Source organism: Bombyx mori, chromosome 3 (assembly GCF_030269925.1).
Source record: "Bombyx mori chromosome 3, ASM3026992v2".
Classification (NCBI taxonomy): domain Eukaryota; kingdom Metazoa; phylum Arthropoda; class Insecta; order Lepidoptera; family Bombycidae; genus Bombyx; species Bombyx mori.
Window position 1 is genome coordinate 6,252,210 of NC_085109.1, and position 16,206 is coordinate 6,268,415.

The 16,206-nt window shown below is 35.1% G+C and overlaps 1 protein-coding gene across 1 annotated transcript in view; it reads left to right on the forward strand.

The window, feature by feature from the left end:
* Nucleotides 1-5,673: 5,673 nt before the first annotated feature.
* Nucleotides 5,674-16,206, forward strand: part of PKG-I (protein kinase, cGMP-dependent, type I) — a gene marked incomplete at its 3' end in the record, with an annotated part of 123,830 nt that continues 113,297 nt past the window's right edge. The window contains 1 exon segment of the mRNA NM_001043586.1: nucleotides 5,674-6,206. Coding sequence (NP_001037051.1) covers nucleotides 5,719-6,206 — 488 coding nt within the window.

The window sequence follows — 16,206 nt, forward strand, 5'->3', positions numbered from 1 at the left end:
AGCCTTTTGTACAGTATTATATTGTTGTCTATGACGTGCTTAATAAGTGCCCTTTATATTAATATATGTACACCTACCGGAACTGCATAATCAAAACGGGACAAGTACACCTACAAACTGGAGTAAGGCTGTTTTCTTTAGAACATTATCTTATGAATTATGTATTAATCCGGAATAATGAATCAGTATTAACGATGATTTATGTTAGAATAAAAGAGCGCGGACAGAAGAGAATATTGAGCCTAAGTTGATAAGTTGATGGGATAAGATAGCACAAGAGGAATAAAAATACCTAAATTATATCTAGATTCTCAGGAAATTGGAAAATTAGGTGGTCGTGGTTGTAACCAAGTTGAACGTATGCAATCTGACATTTGGTACATCCTTATATACAATTCTTCTTTCTGCTAAGAAAAACAATACATTTTTAGATTCTAATAAATCTAAAATATCATGAAAATATTCAAAATTACCAAATCAGTCCCACACACCATTACGATTGTGTTACGATACATTGTCATGGACATAATAATCATTAGTCATTGACATCTACTAACTCAAAATCATTATTAAGGTCAGTTTAGACATTTTGGATAAAAAGTATAGAATACCACCATCCCATTTCTTTTGGTGGGTGCCGTATAAACGCTACCAAGGTATTTAAATTCTTGGAGTATTATAACAGCATAGTGGTATCGTTAGACTTTAGTCATTCGTTATAATTCTGCCTTTTTTGGCGCAAATATGTCATGCATTTCGGTTTGAAATCTGGGAAAGCCATAACTCAATGCCATTGAGTGTGACTGCGACTGCTTCAAGTGGGGGATTCGAATTTAAAAAAAATATCCAATGTTTTTATTTATTTATTTATTACACTTCATGAAAAATTTACATTGGCGGACTTAATGCCTAAAGCATTCTTTACCAGTCAACCAAAGGTAGTGCAGAGTGGATAGTGGTAGGTGCAATGAAATTTATATTAAGTTACAAAAAGTATAATATACATACATACATACATAACAATGTTGTCTTTTCTATACTATATACTAATATTATAAAGAGGAAAGATTTGTTTGTTTGTTTGTATTGAATAGGCTCCGAAACTATTGAACCGATTCGAAAAATTCTTTCACTGTTGGAAAGCTACGCTATCCCCGGGTGACATAGGCTATATTTATTATATTTTCAAAAAAATTAGGGATCCTTACTGAAACTCCAATAATGTAACCCAACGTGTAAAAAATTACATATTTTTTTTTTTACATCGCGTGCGCTGCTACCCATGCGAAGCCGGGGCGGGCCGCTAGTAGTAAATAAACTTGTTCTCCTAGTTAGTATACTTTTATTAATTCATATTAAGCTAAGATTATCTTTGAATAAGACACAAAGATTTGGTGAATTGATGTACAGCGAATCCTTTGAAATACACAAAACGTTTTATTTATTAACCTCTCTTGGAGTTAGCGTGAATAATTCGCGTTATTATTGGCTTGGTGCCCTGACTTAGTTTAGTAATGGCACAACGTGTTTTTTCAGTTGAGAGCTTTTAAAATGATTTCTTTTATCGTGTTTATTTTCTATTTTTATCTTAATTACGTGTTTTTAACTACCCGCTGGTTTCGGATTACGGTAATGGAACGTGGATTCTCATTTTAAAAATCATCTCCGATCTTTGTGTTTACTATTTAATATAATTGCATTTTTTTTATTGCTTAGATGTGTGGACGAGCTTACAGTCCACCTGGTGTTAAGTGGTTACTGGAGCCCATAGACATCTACGACGTAAATGCGCCACCCGCCTTGAGATATCAGTTCTAAGGTCTCAGTGTAGTAACAATGGCTGTCCCGTCGTTCAAACCGAAACGCATTACTGCTTCGTGGCCGAAATAGGCAGGGTGGTGGTACCTACCCGTGCGGACTCACAAAAGGTCCTACCACCAGTAAAAATTGGCATCTGGATTCATAGTTTTTATCTACATTCTTTTTTTAAGTGTGAAAGTTTATAGAAGAATAGACTGCTACTCAATCACGGTAAAATGGCTGAACGAATGTAATGGACTGAGATTGATAAAATGACAATTTTTTCATACCAAAAGAGATAACCCGTGCAACGTCAGGTATATCCGATTAACAAATACGGCCATGTGTTCGCAGCTTATAGACCAGTGCATGAAACAAGCAACTAACTAAGCATTGCATTTCTTAATTGCAACGTTAAAATAAATCAGATAAATTAGTGAAACTGTTGATATAATACTTAAATTAGTCTGCAAATTCTTCTTTACAATGAGGGTCTTCACTACTGCCATGTGATTTTACCCAAATTTAAAGACTCATAAACCATAATAGATTATCAATAGCTAATAAAAACAATCAAGTTCATAGCTCATTAGGTTTTAAGTAGTTACATGAATATTATCGTCCACATTGAGACACGGTGTCAATCTGAATTGTTTTGGAATAACTATTATAACATCATTTTAATCACGTAATGGTCAACATGTTTATGGGTCATCTGGTGTTAAATTATTATCACTACATACCATGAGAGACGTAGTCAAGCCTCAATTGCATTGTCAAACATGGTGGTCGGATTGCACAAAACAGACCACACACTTCAAACAGGAACCTTATAATTTGCAAAAAAGAGCGTGCCACTAATAATACCTCCTTTCAAAACAATTCTAGAACTCGGTAAATTAAATAATATAGAGCACTCATTACTGTCAGCTATAATAGGTTATTTATAGAAAATAAATACATCGGGTTTCCTTTTGTATAGAATGTTCAAACGGAAAATTTGTGTCACGTGCATTAATATCGTATATAACTATTAGCTTTGAGGTCATCCGCATCGTTGACGTTGACACGTTATCAAAAGTATTAAGTACTCGATGTTCCCGTCGACTTTGCTCGCTCTACCAACGAAAAATAATCTATATATTAATACGTGAAGCAAAAACTTTGTATCCCTTTTTACGAAAATTGCGCGGACGGAGGAGTATGAAATTTTCCACACTTATAGAGAATATAGAGAAGAAGTGCACAATGCTAATTTTTTTTTTAAATAATGCATAAAATATACATTAAATCAATAAAGAAAACATTACACACACTACATACCATGTATTTGACGCACACACGCATGCATACTATTTATTGTCAAACTTTTGTTCTTGACGTCTGTTGTCAAATTGAGAATAGATTAAATATTGTTTGTCTTTGTTAATATTTTTTATAGTGTAGTCTTGGCGAAATTTGTGATTATAGAAGTATAAAATACAATCATGTACAAACTTACAATTCCAATTAATTATAGTCGAATTTCGACTACTGCGGGACCTCTAGTAATAGTGAATTTCATAAACAATGTTCAACGGACTAGCGTACGTAGCTATTGACGTTAGGTCCATGAAAATGGGACATCGGTATAGGGAAATTTGTGAATCGATTTATAGAAGTATAATTGAGATTTCTGGTTCATTTTTCAAGACAGGTGACGGAATTCTCGCTGTGATGTTGCTTTTAAGTGGGCCGTCGTCTCGTCCAACAATCTAGCGCAATAAAGAAAATACATCTTTTAACGTAACATCAAAACAATTAGATTTAATCTTCGCTTTGTTAAAATTAATTTTTATATGGAACCGTTTGTTATTGTTTGTCTAATTCTTAAGATCCTTGACACTCATAGAGAATATTATGTAGGGTAGCACAAAATTGATACAAATTGAACATTTATGCAAATTGCATTTATGGATATCCTGCAAAATGCTATTCTAATCTACATTTAATTTTGATGTAGAGATGAAATATATGTTTGCATGAATGTAAAGGATCAAATGTAAATTATTCTATCATCATAAAACTTAGCAATTGTGAGTACACATCAGTCCAGACATAGTCCATCTAAAAACCTGATGGTGCTGCTGATGAGCTGATTTGATAATGTATCAGTAAGCTGGTTAGTGGAAGTCTTGGCTAAAATCATCGACTACGGTTTCATTAGATTCGTCTTAACGATTACTACTCACAAAGCGTGTTCCTTTAGTTTAATCTATATTTACGTTATCTATATAGACCTCGCGTAATGTCAAACAGCAGTTGAAAAATGCTGATTAGATAGAACGGTCATGTGGAAACATTATCGCAACGAAATCAGGTGATCACAGATCTTTCTTACGTATGGAAAAATGTTATTGATACACTATTTATCGTGGTGTAAAAGCGCGAGATAGCAACAGTTAAATTGTTACGGCAACCTCGAATTACAAAATAGGTATGTCGGCGTAAAAAGGTTTGAAAGTTTCCTTCAAAATCGATCTTCGGTTGCACGGACTAATTAATGTGAAAGATTATCATTTCACAACACTTGACTTTACTGGTGGCAGGACCTCTTGTGAGTCCGCGCGGCTAGGTACCACCACCCTGCCTATTTCTGCCGTGAAGCAGTAATGCGTTTCGGTTTGAAGAGTGGGGCAGCTGTTATAACTACACTGAGACCTTAGAACTGATATCTCAAGGTGGGTGGCGCATTTACGTTGTAGATGTCCAAGGGCTCCAGTAACCACTTAACACCAGTGGGCTGTGAGCTCGTCCACCCATCTAAGCAATAAAAAAAAACATGTTATTTTAAAGATTTTCAAGAGACGTCGTCCGATATGTTTCGGGTGTTTTGAGAATACCGCGACCCGACCTATTTCCGCTAAACCATTTAAATTTTTGTTTAGTTGAGACTGCTTTATTAAATCTCGTTGAATTCTCGTAATGTCTAAATTCTACAACATCGGTTAGGTTGTTAGCAGTTTGTCCATATACGATAATAAATGACGATGTTACAAACTACAAATATATTTCTGAATTATATAAAAAAATGTTTTTGTAAAAATAAACATAAATATAAATAAAGCTACTGTGTGGTCTCGGCCTAAAGTAACATCGCCCGATTTCTTACCGTGGATGTCGGAAATGGTGACTATTCGGAGTGATCAGAGAATAGGACCCATAGACAAAGCCCACTGAGTTTCTCGCCGGATTTTCTCAGTTGATCGCGATTCCGATCCGGTGGTAGATTCTGCGAAGCACTGCTCTTGCTAGGGCCAGTGTTAGCAACACTCCCAGTTAAGCCCCGTGAGCTCACCTACTCGCCCGATCACTCTAACATAGCCTCTCAAGGCTATCAGCTTAGGTAGTATTATACAAAAGTACCAGTGTACTCTGATCAACAACCGAAGGGTGTAATGGAAGCCCGCAGATCCATACCACCCTGACTATTTGTGTCGCTGAACGGAGAGAAAATACGTTATACAAAATAATTGAGACTTCGATCTCATGTCTCAAGATAAGTACCGGCATCAAGTTGTCTATTGGCTACACTTAAAACCATGTGGACCGTGAAAAAAAGATCCACGCACGGCGCCTACTATCAGCTGTTTATTTAAATGTGAAAAAAAATTCGTTTCAGATCGAGGCGGTGGCACGCACGGCTGAGAGCCACGATTGTGAGCAGCCGGCGCGCGAGTATCTATACACTACATCGCTCGTCCGCGATCGCGCCGCACGGCTCGCACACACGCTACCCACACATATCCTGCGCTTCCCCTGTGAACTCTGACCGCGAACTGTTACCGAACTATAAGTGCATCAACGCAACAACTGAACGTTTCCTTAAACCTTAACGTGATCCCTAGTGGTTACTCTCAGTGCTCGGTAGCCGAGTGAATGCGCGTGTGCTTCGACAACCTCTGCTTTGGATCGTCACAGCGCGGAGCTGCTGACGATGAGCCGAGAGCCTTAGTGAATACTGGTGGAGGAGCGCTTACCGTGGCGCCCACAGTCAACGGCGAAAGACGCGCGTTAGACGAAACGTATAGAGAGATCGAGTTAAATGGTATAATGGGGACTCCTACAGCTATGAATGCGGAGTCGGAGAATTGCGTTGCCAATGCAACGATGGCGAATGACATGCAGCCCTTAATCGAACGGATCAGGGAGCTTGAGGCGTTGCTTAAGCAACGTGACCAGGAAATGTTGGAACTGCGCTCGCAGCTGGACAAACTGCAGAGCGTGTTCCCGTACCAGCAGTACGCCCGAGGATCGAGAGGTCCCAGAAAGCAGAGAGCTCAGGGTATATCTGCTGAGCCGCAGAACAGCGCATCGCTTCAAGATCTGACTCATCAGACCTTCCCTATTTACGACAAAAGCGAAACGTGAGTACCTACTTTTAATTATTATCTATCTACTCTAAACACTTAACATACTTCGTATTTTAGTCATGGTTTCGCTAGACACATCACAATGATAATATCGCTCATAGTCAAAACACGACTAATTTGTGTGGAAAACCATCCGTTTTTTTTTTATTACACCGATATTTTTTATATGTTCAAATATAAAATTTTCCTCCCTTTAAAATGAGTGCTAAAGTTGTACTTCAATTTTCGATGTACACTTAACAATATATATCGAACTGATATATGTAGTTGTGAATGAAATGTTCGGTGTGATAATAAATAGCACTGCATAAATCTGTCGGGCCGTGTTCGCATCTAATAAGAACGATTGAGGTACTATTCATACGTTCTATTTAAATGCCCATTCTGTCGTTTACATGAAGACGGATTGCGGTTTAATGAACAGTCTGCGAGAGTTGATCTGGAATAACAACTATAAATCAGTGTTACGTAACAAAAACTTTTTATAATTTAATTGAACTTTTTTTTTTAATTGTTCGTGGCGTAGGTAGTTCTAAATTTTTAAACATAACAAAAGTCACAAATATTCAAAATGTCCACGTTCGAATTAGTAAAGTAGGTAGGTATAAAACTCGTTCTATTCAATTGTCTGTTATTACATCGACATGTAAATTGTACGAATCCAGATAAACATGGCAACGACCATGTTTATAATAGTAATAATTCGATAGACAAACGAAAAACCATTTTTACCCGTATTTTTATGGTTTTTGTTGGAAAATAACTTCACGATCTCAATTCGAAGCATCGAAAAAGGATTTTGTTTCTTCAGCTCAACAACTTGAAGAAACTAAATTTAGTAATAAATTTAAATTTTTAATTTCCATCATGAAAGACCTCGAAATATGATAAACAACAAAACAAATTTTATAGCGATCATAAAGTTAAAAAATAATAATTGAAACCTTTGCTCAATAAAATACGTATCATATTATTATGGACATTAAAAATGTTGTAATGTCATAATATCCGAGTACAACTTACATGTATAGTATTACGTTTATACATCTTTTATGTATCAATACTTTACTGGTGGTAGGACCTCTTGTGAGTCTGCGCGGCTAGGTACCACCACCCTGCCTATTTCTGCCGTGAAGCAGTAATGCGGTTAGGTTTGAAGGGTGGGGCAGCCGTGGTAACTATACTTGAGACCTGAGAACGTATATCTCAAGGTGGGTGGCGCATTTACGTTATAGATGTCTATGGGCTCCAATAACCATTTAACACCAGGTGGGCTGTGAGCTCGTCCACCCATCTCAGCAATAAACAAAAAAATACTTAAAGACATTTCAAACTCAAAATTTGAAAGATTAATGTTATCAATTAGTTAAAGCTCAAAAAAAGTTAATATTTTTATTTTGTCTAAAGTTGATTTTTATTAATGTTACCTAACTCAACTGAGTTATGTATGGCTCTCTTTCCATCTGGCACTGGGTGGTTACCCCCATAGATATCGCAACTAGAATAGGTAATAGTAGGAATCTGGTAAAAGCAAAGAATGCATAATTGCTTTGCGCCAGAAAGAAGCATGCGGGACCCACCACGCTTTTAAATAGGTGGGATCTAGCTTCGCCTAAACCAGTACTTTCCGCGACTACCCCGTAAACACAATTATAGGTTGACCCTTTTGTTAAAGACGCCTCCTTTTGTCTTCACTCTCTTTGCCCAGTTATCAGCAATAGAGGCACTGGGCCACTGATTTGGTCTCTTATCTTTTTGGGTTGTTTCGAGTAAGCTGAGCGTGTGAGAACTGGCATATTTAGATAGAAACTGTCGCGTATAATATAGAGGGGATTTAAACTCCCTCGACCCTCTCAAAATTGCAACCACTGATTTATAAACGAACAAATTTTTGACCTTGAGTTCATCTGACGTTTATGTGTTCATAAAATTACACCAGCTCTTTTCAATATGAAAATCAAATTAAGAAAATTAAAATGTTTGTTTTTCTCCTTGTAACTCAGCTTTGCGTGTTCAATAATGTACGTAACCTACATAATTATACTTTTGAAGTGGCAACGTTTTTTGAGTTTACAGTAAATCTAAGATATTTACACTGAAGATAGTGTTAATGGAATATTCGTGACCGTAATATTTAAAATACATATTATACAAAAATTACTACAATACCTTGTATCTAGACAAGGGCATACAACAAATTTATGATTTAAAAGAATCTAAAAAAGCATGATTATATTTCATTTAGTGGAAACACAAAAATAGTGATTGAATAATTAATTAAATTATTATTCGCTATCGGCTTTAGATTGTTTTGTGAATGATTTTTATGCTGTCTATTGGTGGAAAAGCATATTTTTGTAAAATAACACTGAAATATCAGTCTGAAGCTATTTTGATTTTCATATATTCCTCCTATCAAATTTTAATGTAAATGACGATTTTTGTGATACGAACTATCAGATTGACATTTAAGATAAATCAAAAGAAAAAAAACTGCCCTAATCTTGTTTATCTAAGCCGATAACTGTATTTATTTAACTATGTCACTCGGGTTTTGTATCAAACAAAACATTGCGCACACCATTCTTCTGCGGTTGAATTACGAATTGTTTAAATAAGATTTTCGTTCACTTATATAATAAAATATATAATTCACAGTGACACATCTTAATGAACCGCGCAAAAACTATTACAGTCTTTGTTTGACTATGATAAAGAAATGCAAGGACCAGTTACAAAAATAGCTCTTAATTTTAACTGACGGGAAAGCGGTAATTAAATCTTTTATCATAATGAGGTTTGTTTAATATCATGCTGTAATAATTTTCGTTTGTAGAATTTAAGTGGACTTAAATAGCGTAATTTTAAGATGAAACATGAAATAATTTTCTCATTTATTTTTCAATTAATTGTGTGGTTAGTCGATTGATGGATACTTAAATGGTAATCATCAAATTACTCTCAAGATAATCTACTTACGGAAATTCACTCTGTTATTATTATTATATTATAAAGGATAACTGATAAATTAAGTTTTGTTAATCGTTTTTTTTTTATTCTAGCGTTTCTAGAATAGTCCAAAATCATCAATGCATTAAATGAGTCCAGTGCTAAACAGAATTAATGTAACTTGAGTTACATAAAGTGTGATAGTTAAAGCGTGCTTGGGACATTAAAGCTATATGATATATAAACTTGGAAAACGCTTTGATAATCTAAAATGTGTATTTTCTTACCCGTAGAGTGGCATAGAGAACGCCGCCATTAGGCCGGCTACTTTTGCTGAATATTTTGTCAATCCTCGTTATAAGATTTTTATTGCACTATATTATAGCTTCTGAAATTCTTATTTTCTTTCATATTTACCCTAAAATCTAGCTTCTCTTCGACAATATAAAATTCCGTTACACGTTGCTTTGAAGATTAACGAAGATAGAACTTAAGCACATAATACTAATAGCACATTTAGGATTATAAAAGACATACACAGTTGGTTTTTTTTTTTGCGGGTTGCTTTACCAAATACGCATAATACTGAAACCAGATAATAAGATTTTACGACGAAAAAAGCCTTATTTAAGTAATGAGATAACCTTATAGTTGATATTAAAAACGCTAACATTCCTTTATTTTGACAGTGTAAGAGATTAGATTATTTCTTGGTCCATCTGGTGTTAATCGTGCACCGGAGCCCATAAAGTTAATGGAGCCATTTATTTCAGTTTGAAATCTCAATTATATTAGAACGAGGAGACTCAGAATAAAATTAAAGAATATACTACAAGTTGTTAGATTTTTTTCTGTCAAATCAAATTTTTCAAGCAAGAGCACTCAGATTCAGAATACCAAACATATTTAACAAAAACTCAGACATGGAATCGAACACCTACTACTTTGTCATACAATGGTCTTACCACCACTTCTGATGTCAATTGATTATTAGTAAGTTTATTTACGTAATTATCTTAAATGAAACGGACAACGGAAACTTTCTTTCTTATTTTTTGGATCTCTTCTCGTCTACTGGCGACCATTCACGGTAGCTTTGCAGGGAAATCCGATATTTCAAACTATTCCGGTATATTAATAACTGGATACTTTCATTTTCTTTACCGCATGATTATGTACGACTAGTCTTGCATTATGCTTATCATTTAGTCTGACACCTGTAGTTGTACTCACCGCGCTCGTAACAGGATTTATGTTGATTTCATTAGTGATTCAACATAATTCTATTAGCATGCATAAGATTTATTTCCCCTCAATGTGTTATTTATTGCTCGTTTACTTAACCATAAATATTCAGGTGCTCTGTTTTGATTATTTATTCCTATAACGATATAGGTATGCTATGCATCAGTAAGGGCTACACAGAATTTATATGGCTTGCAAATTCAATTGGCCCAACTACTGAAATATCAGGAAAAACTTTTCCCGAATTTTGTGAGTCACTTTGCCTTATTATTATTACATTCCATTTCTGGCGTTTCTAATACTTTTTAGTTTAGCTTGTTGACGGACGTACTTAACCACGAACAATAAAGTGAGATTAAAACCTAAAAATACTTTTAAAATAAATCTATTCTGTTTAGAGAATCTTCGAATTTACTGTACTATTTTCATTTGAATTTTTAGTCATAATCAAACTTGTGATTTTAAATCATGGCTATCACTTGGTTTTATTCATTAATCCTCAATAAAACACATTAAGCTTCATTAGTGCCGTAAACGAGACTATAGATTAGAAAATGAAATTGAGATTACGTGTGTTAATAAATGTTGCAACGGGTACTGAACTCTTATTTTAAAGATGTTCCTAAATTTGCCTTTCACCTGTTTGTATATTTATAGACCAAATTTTAGGCTAAGTACTAAGATGAGCCAGATAGGATGATACGGGTAATTCATTAACATTTAATTCCAATTTAGAAGTTCCATCAAAATTATTGGTTCAAGGTGAAAAGATAACCTTAATGATTGTCCTTATCGTGATGGGACAAACTCGTTTTATTCTTAGTACGTTCTTGTTCCGCAATGTCATTATTGAAATTAGGATGTTTCGGCTCAGAATTAGGGTATTTATACGGCAATCTTCAAAGCTTTACCTCAATTATACTAAATTTAGCTGTTTGTCTTTCTCTTCAGTATTTCCTTAGGTCTATATTTACTTTGTTTGTGTTTATCCTCATTCCATCTTAGAAGTTTGTTTATAGAAACATGAACAAACGTTTAGAGATTAAAATTGGAATTCAAATGATTTAGTTTTCATGTCTAATAATAAAGTTATTTTATTTGAGTTAAATGTTGCAGGCATAAAATAAAAAGTACTGTTTTTAGTAAGCCACTTACTATCATTTAACTGGTCACTAAATAACTTCTCCATATCACACGCCTCTGTCAAACATGTCCCGATACTGATATTTTGCCTACTAATCTTATTCATTTACGCATGTAGCTATAAATTGCCACCGTCAAGCTAAAATGAAGATTATGGAAAATTCTACATTTTCTCGTTAGTTGGAAATAAACTGTTGAAATAATCTCCTGATTCAAATACGTTATCAATGTACGATGGTTTTGATGCGATATTTGCACGAACAATAATAAAGGTAATTTCTTTAGTGTGATCGTACACGTTTTAATCCGACATTGTAATTTTCCTGCCTTGCATTTTAGTCGCTAATGGGATTACAGCATGAATTTTAAAAAGAAATACACTCATGACCGACCCTGTAGAGTTTTACGAATAATACATAGGTACGTATTTGAAACTCGTATATAAGTTTCGCAACGTTATACGCAATATTGTCACAATCTAGTTGCATTCTCACTGCGATGTTTCGATTTAGGAATAGCTGTCCCGTGAGGTCAATAAACTTTAACAGATCATAAGAGGTAACAACCTAGACGTACATTTACTAAATTAATTGCGTGAATCCTTTAAGCATATATCATTGTATCCAAAATTGGAATATATCGTACACTGTTGCTTTATAGTTACAGTGTAACGAGAGAAAGAGTTGAAAATATTCCATTTCTAAATTTGAATTTAGGAAACGGGATGTTAAAAATAAATCACATTCTGGATATGGCTTCAACAGTCGCGTGAGAATCTATTTTCTAACACGGTTAGAGATCATGTAAGGAAGAACTCGTTTGGAAAATTTTGTACCTACTGAGTGAAACTCACGCGTAATCTAGTGGGTACTTGGATATTTACGATACGTGAATCAAAAATTTTGTATCCCTTTTTACGAAAATTGCGAGGACGGAGGAGTATGAAATTTTTTACCACACTTATAGAGAATATAGAAAAGAAGTGCACAATGCTAATATTTTTTTAAAATAATGCATAAAACATACATTAAATCAATAAAGAAAACATTACACACACTACATACCATGTATTTGATGCACACACGCATGTATACTATTTATTGTCAAACTTTTGTTCTTGGCGTCTGTGGTCAAATTGAGAATAGATTAAATATTGTTTGTCTTTATTAATATTTTTTTAAAGTGTAGCTTTGGTGAAATTTGTGATTATAGAAGTATAAAATACAATCATAATAGTGCACAAACTTACAATTCCAATTAATTATAGTCGAATTTCGACTACTGCGGGACCTCTAGTATTTATTTCTTTGTCGCAGTTACTGTGTAAATCGTCACGGACGATCAAACTTGGAAAGGTCGTTCAATACTACCTTGTATGATGTTTGTACTTCGTGATCGTATTGCATATTTTAGTTGTATTTTTTTTGTGTAAACTTTATTTCATTTGATCACGAGGCTATTCATATTTGTTCAGTTATGTTTTGTTATTTATTTCAAGTTATTTCATTTGTCCTTTGACTGAAAATAAAGTAAAACTTTATCTAATAGTTATATTTTTTTAATTGTTTGCTATCCTTAATGTTTATTTTGCGAGGAATTGTTGTGTTCCGGTTCGAAAGGAGAGAAATTCGTGAATATTGTAATTGATTGTAATTTCGTAGTCAGCGGCTTGGCTCAGCCCCTGGCATTGCTAGAGTCCATGGGCGACGGTAACCAATCATTATCAGATGGGCCGCGTGCTTGTCTGCTTACAAAGGCATTTAAAAATTGAGACTAACATCGTGTTACAAGGGGGATTTGAACTTACGGTGTGCTGTCCATGGGCATGTAGCCGTTTAACAGCAAGTAAGCCGTGAGGTCGCTCACCCATCTAATCCTTTTTTCTATCTTCCATAATCCTCACGATATTCTTTAATTTCATATAAAAGTTTTATTGTAAATCATATTCGGTCGTAACTTTAATTAAGATCAATGAGTGATATTTTTTTTTCGAATTCTTGCGATTTCTCCTCTTGATGTGTGTCAAGCGAGTATCTGTGTTGATTTTATTGTTCAAGTGTCACTTGAAAAACTGAGTAAGGACATCGCGTTTGTTACTTTTGATTTTAAGGATATAAACAGTAATACTTGTTTATTGCTTATGTAATAATACCAGCTATTCGCAAATTTAACGCAAAAACGATCTGTCCATGTTTTGAATCTTGTTATTGTCTTTAAGCTGTATTTAAAGCAAATATTGCTGTGTATTAGAAATTGTCACTAATTTAAATTTAGCAAATTATTCTAATCGCTGCCGTTAGGCGCATTTTCTTCTTTTTTTTCTCTGTCTATGCTGGTAGCCTTAGACTTAGAGGGTTATGCCAGCGTTATCGAACGAAGAGGCGCATGAAGAGCTCGCCTATATCCTGCCTGCCTATGTCTTGCGTATTATGGTCTTCATTCAGTCTACAGTCTACAGGAGTTCATTCCCATTCTCGTTATAATATGCATTGTGTCTGGTAACCATTTGGCTCTGGGTGAATCGTGACTTCGTTATCCCATGTAGCTCCGTAAAATATGCCTATTCATTAAAGTAATAACAACAAATACCATCAATATGTATGTGTTGAAAATTGTGATGTTTAACGACCCTTGATAAGTCTTCGGAAGAAAAAATCCTTGACCACTCTGGCGTTGGTGACAAGCATCACAGCACGCCCGCTTCATGCATTCGAGTAATGATGATGAACCATTCACTGCCGCTTTTATATATATGGCCAGTCCAATTTGACTATATTGACGATATTATTATTTTTTTGTATGTCAAAGTCGAGTTTTTTTTTTGTTAAAATTTTCATGATATCTGTAATCGAACAGTATCTTAATAATGAATTCGAATGGACCCTAGCCGTGGTCTGCGGACGGACTAAGGACCAGTTAACATCGGCCAACGTTACGAGGCTACCAACACATCGGCCAACATAAGGCACGGCTGGTTAGCCTTCATTCTCACTGGAAAACGGAAAAAAATATTCGCTCTAATTTATCGCAAAATAGTCGCTATTTATTTCTTTCATGACACTAATTATCCGTTATTATCTTGCGAGAATTCACGCTCATTAGTAATAATAATAGGTTTATATTTTCTGTTTAGGTAGGTATGGCATATTTGAATTTTTACTTACCCAGCGAGAATGTCGATGTGGCCCCATTCTGAAAAAAAGTATATATGACTGTTTCCGACAGAAATAGGCACGATGTGTTGGACAATAAATCCATAGTAAAGTCCTGTTGGCCGTCACCTTAAACTCATCCTATCGGATCTTCTCGTTCCACTATCGATGTTTTTAGGCATTCCATGCACCGGTCACCGTTCTCGTCGAACTATTCGAATGTGACGTAGATTTTGACATGCAACCTAGTCCATAGATACTTCGCTAGATCTTCTCAGCGGGTCGCGATTTCAGTTCAGTGTTAGATTCAGCGAAGCACTGCTCTTGCTAGGGCCAGTGCTAGTAAGTGCTCCTAATTCACCAAAGTGCTAAGTGTACTAAATGCACCAAATAGTGCGCAGCTAGAATATCCCCTCAAGCCTATCAGAGATTAGGTAGGGGAAAAAGTTACAATACTCAGAGAATGCTTATGTACCTGATATGCGGTGATTCCCTTAATCGCCTTTTACGGCACTGTAAAATATTGGGTCGTGCAGTTTTAGAATGATACCATATGTACATCCAAAACTGAGACTTAATATCTAAAGGTAGATAGCGGTATTCGCATTGTGAATTGTAGGGCTCCAGCCTCCCTTTTATGTCAGATAAGCCATTAAGCTGTTTAACTAGATCACCAAAAAATTTATAAGTTTTTATTAATTTTTGAATTGTAATTAAAAATATTTATGTAATTTTATTAGCAATTAAAAGTTCGACGTAATTCGAATTTAACTTAGTAGAAATTCAAATGAAAAAATAACTACACTTTTACAATCAGTATAGTAAGTACCAAGAATTAACAGTAGGTATTTGTCACTTATCTTTAAAGTTGCTCAATAATTTAGACCGATACAATCATAACAAATACAATCTCGTACACGACAATGAATTATGAAAGAACTTGTTAAAGACACGTCGAACTCGTAAGGTTTCGAAAATCTAATGAACGCCCATAAGTTACGCTTGTGCAATTGTGGCTGAGGCGTGTCTGCTTGAATTGCTTGTCAATCAATAATAAATAGCTTAGGTTATGGATTCCCGCAACGTGTTTTGTTGCACATTTTTTGGACCGCAAAACTATAAGCTTTTGAAGTTTCCTGAGAGGTATTTTTACTAAAAAGTAGTTGCCTAATTCTGCGGCGAATCAGTCATGAATCCCGATTTGGGTGGGAGTTTCCGGTTAAGACACGAGGACCCGATGGACCTTATCTCTCAAGCTGAGTGAACCGAAGCTCTTTCATGCATCCACGCAATAAAAACTAACGAATTGTTTTAAGGTTTATTTGAGTCTATTTTCCCAGTACGATCTTAAGCGCCTACAGGAATTCAATGTATGATAATAGCTGCCACTGTCCTTGAAACCGGAAAGCATGACTAATTCGCAGCTACAGGGTGCAAGATATTATGGTAAACATCAGAATAATAATAGGACTAGTAATTGTGGAAGTATTAACAGTAGTTATATG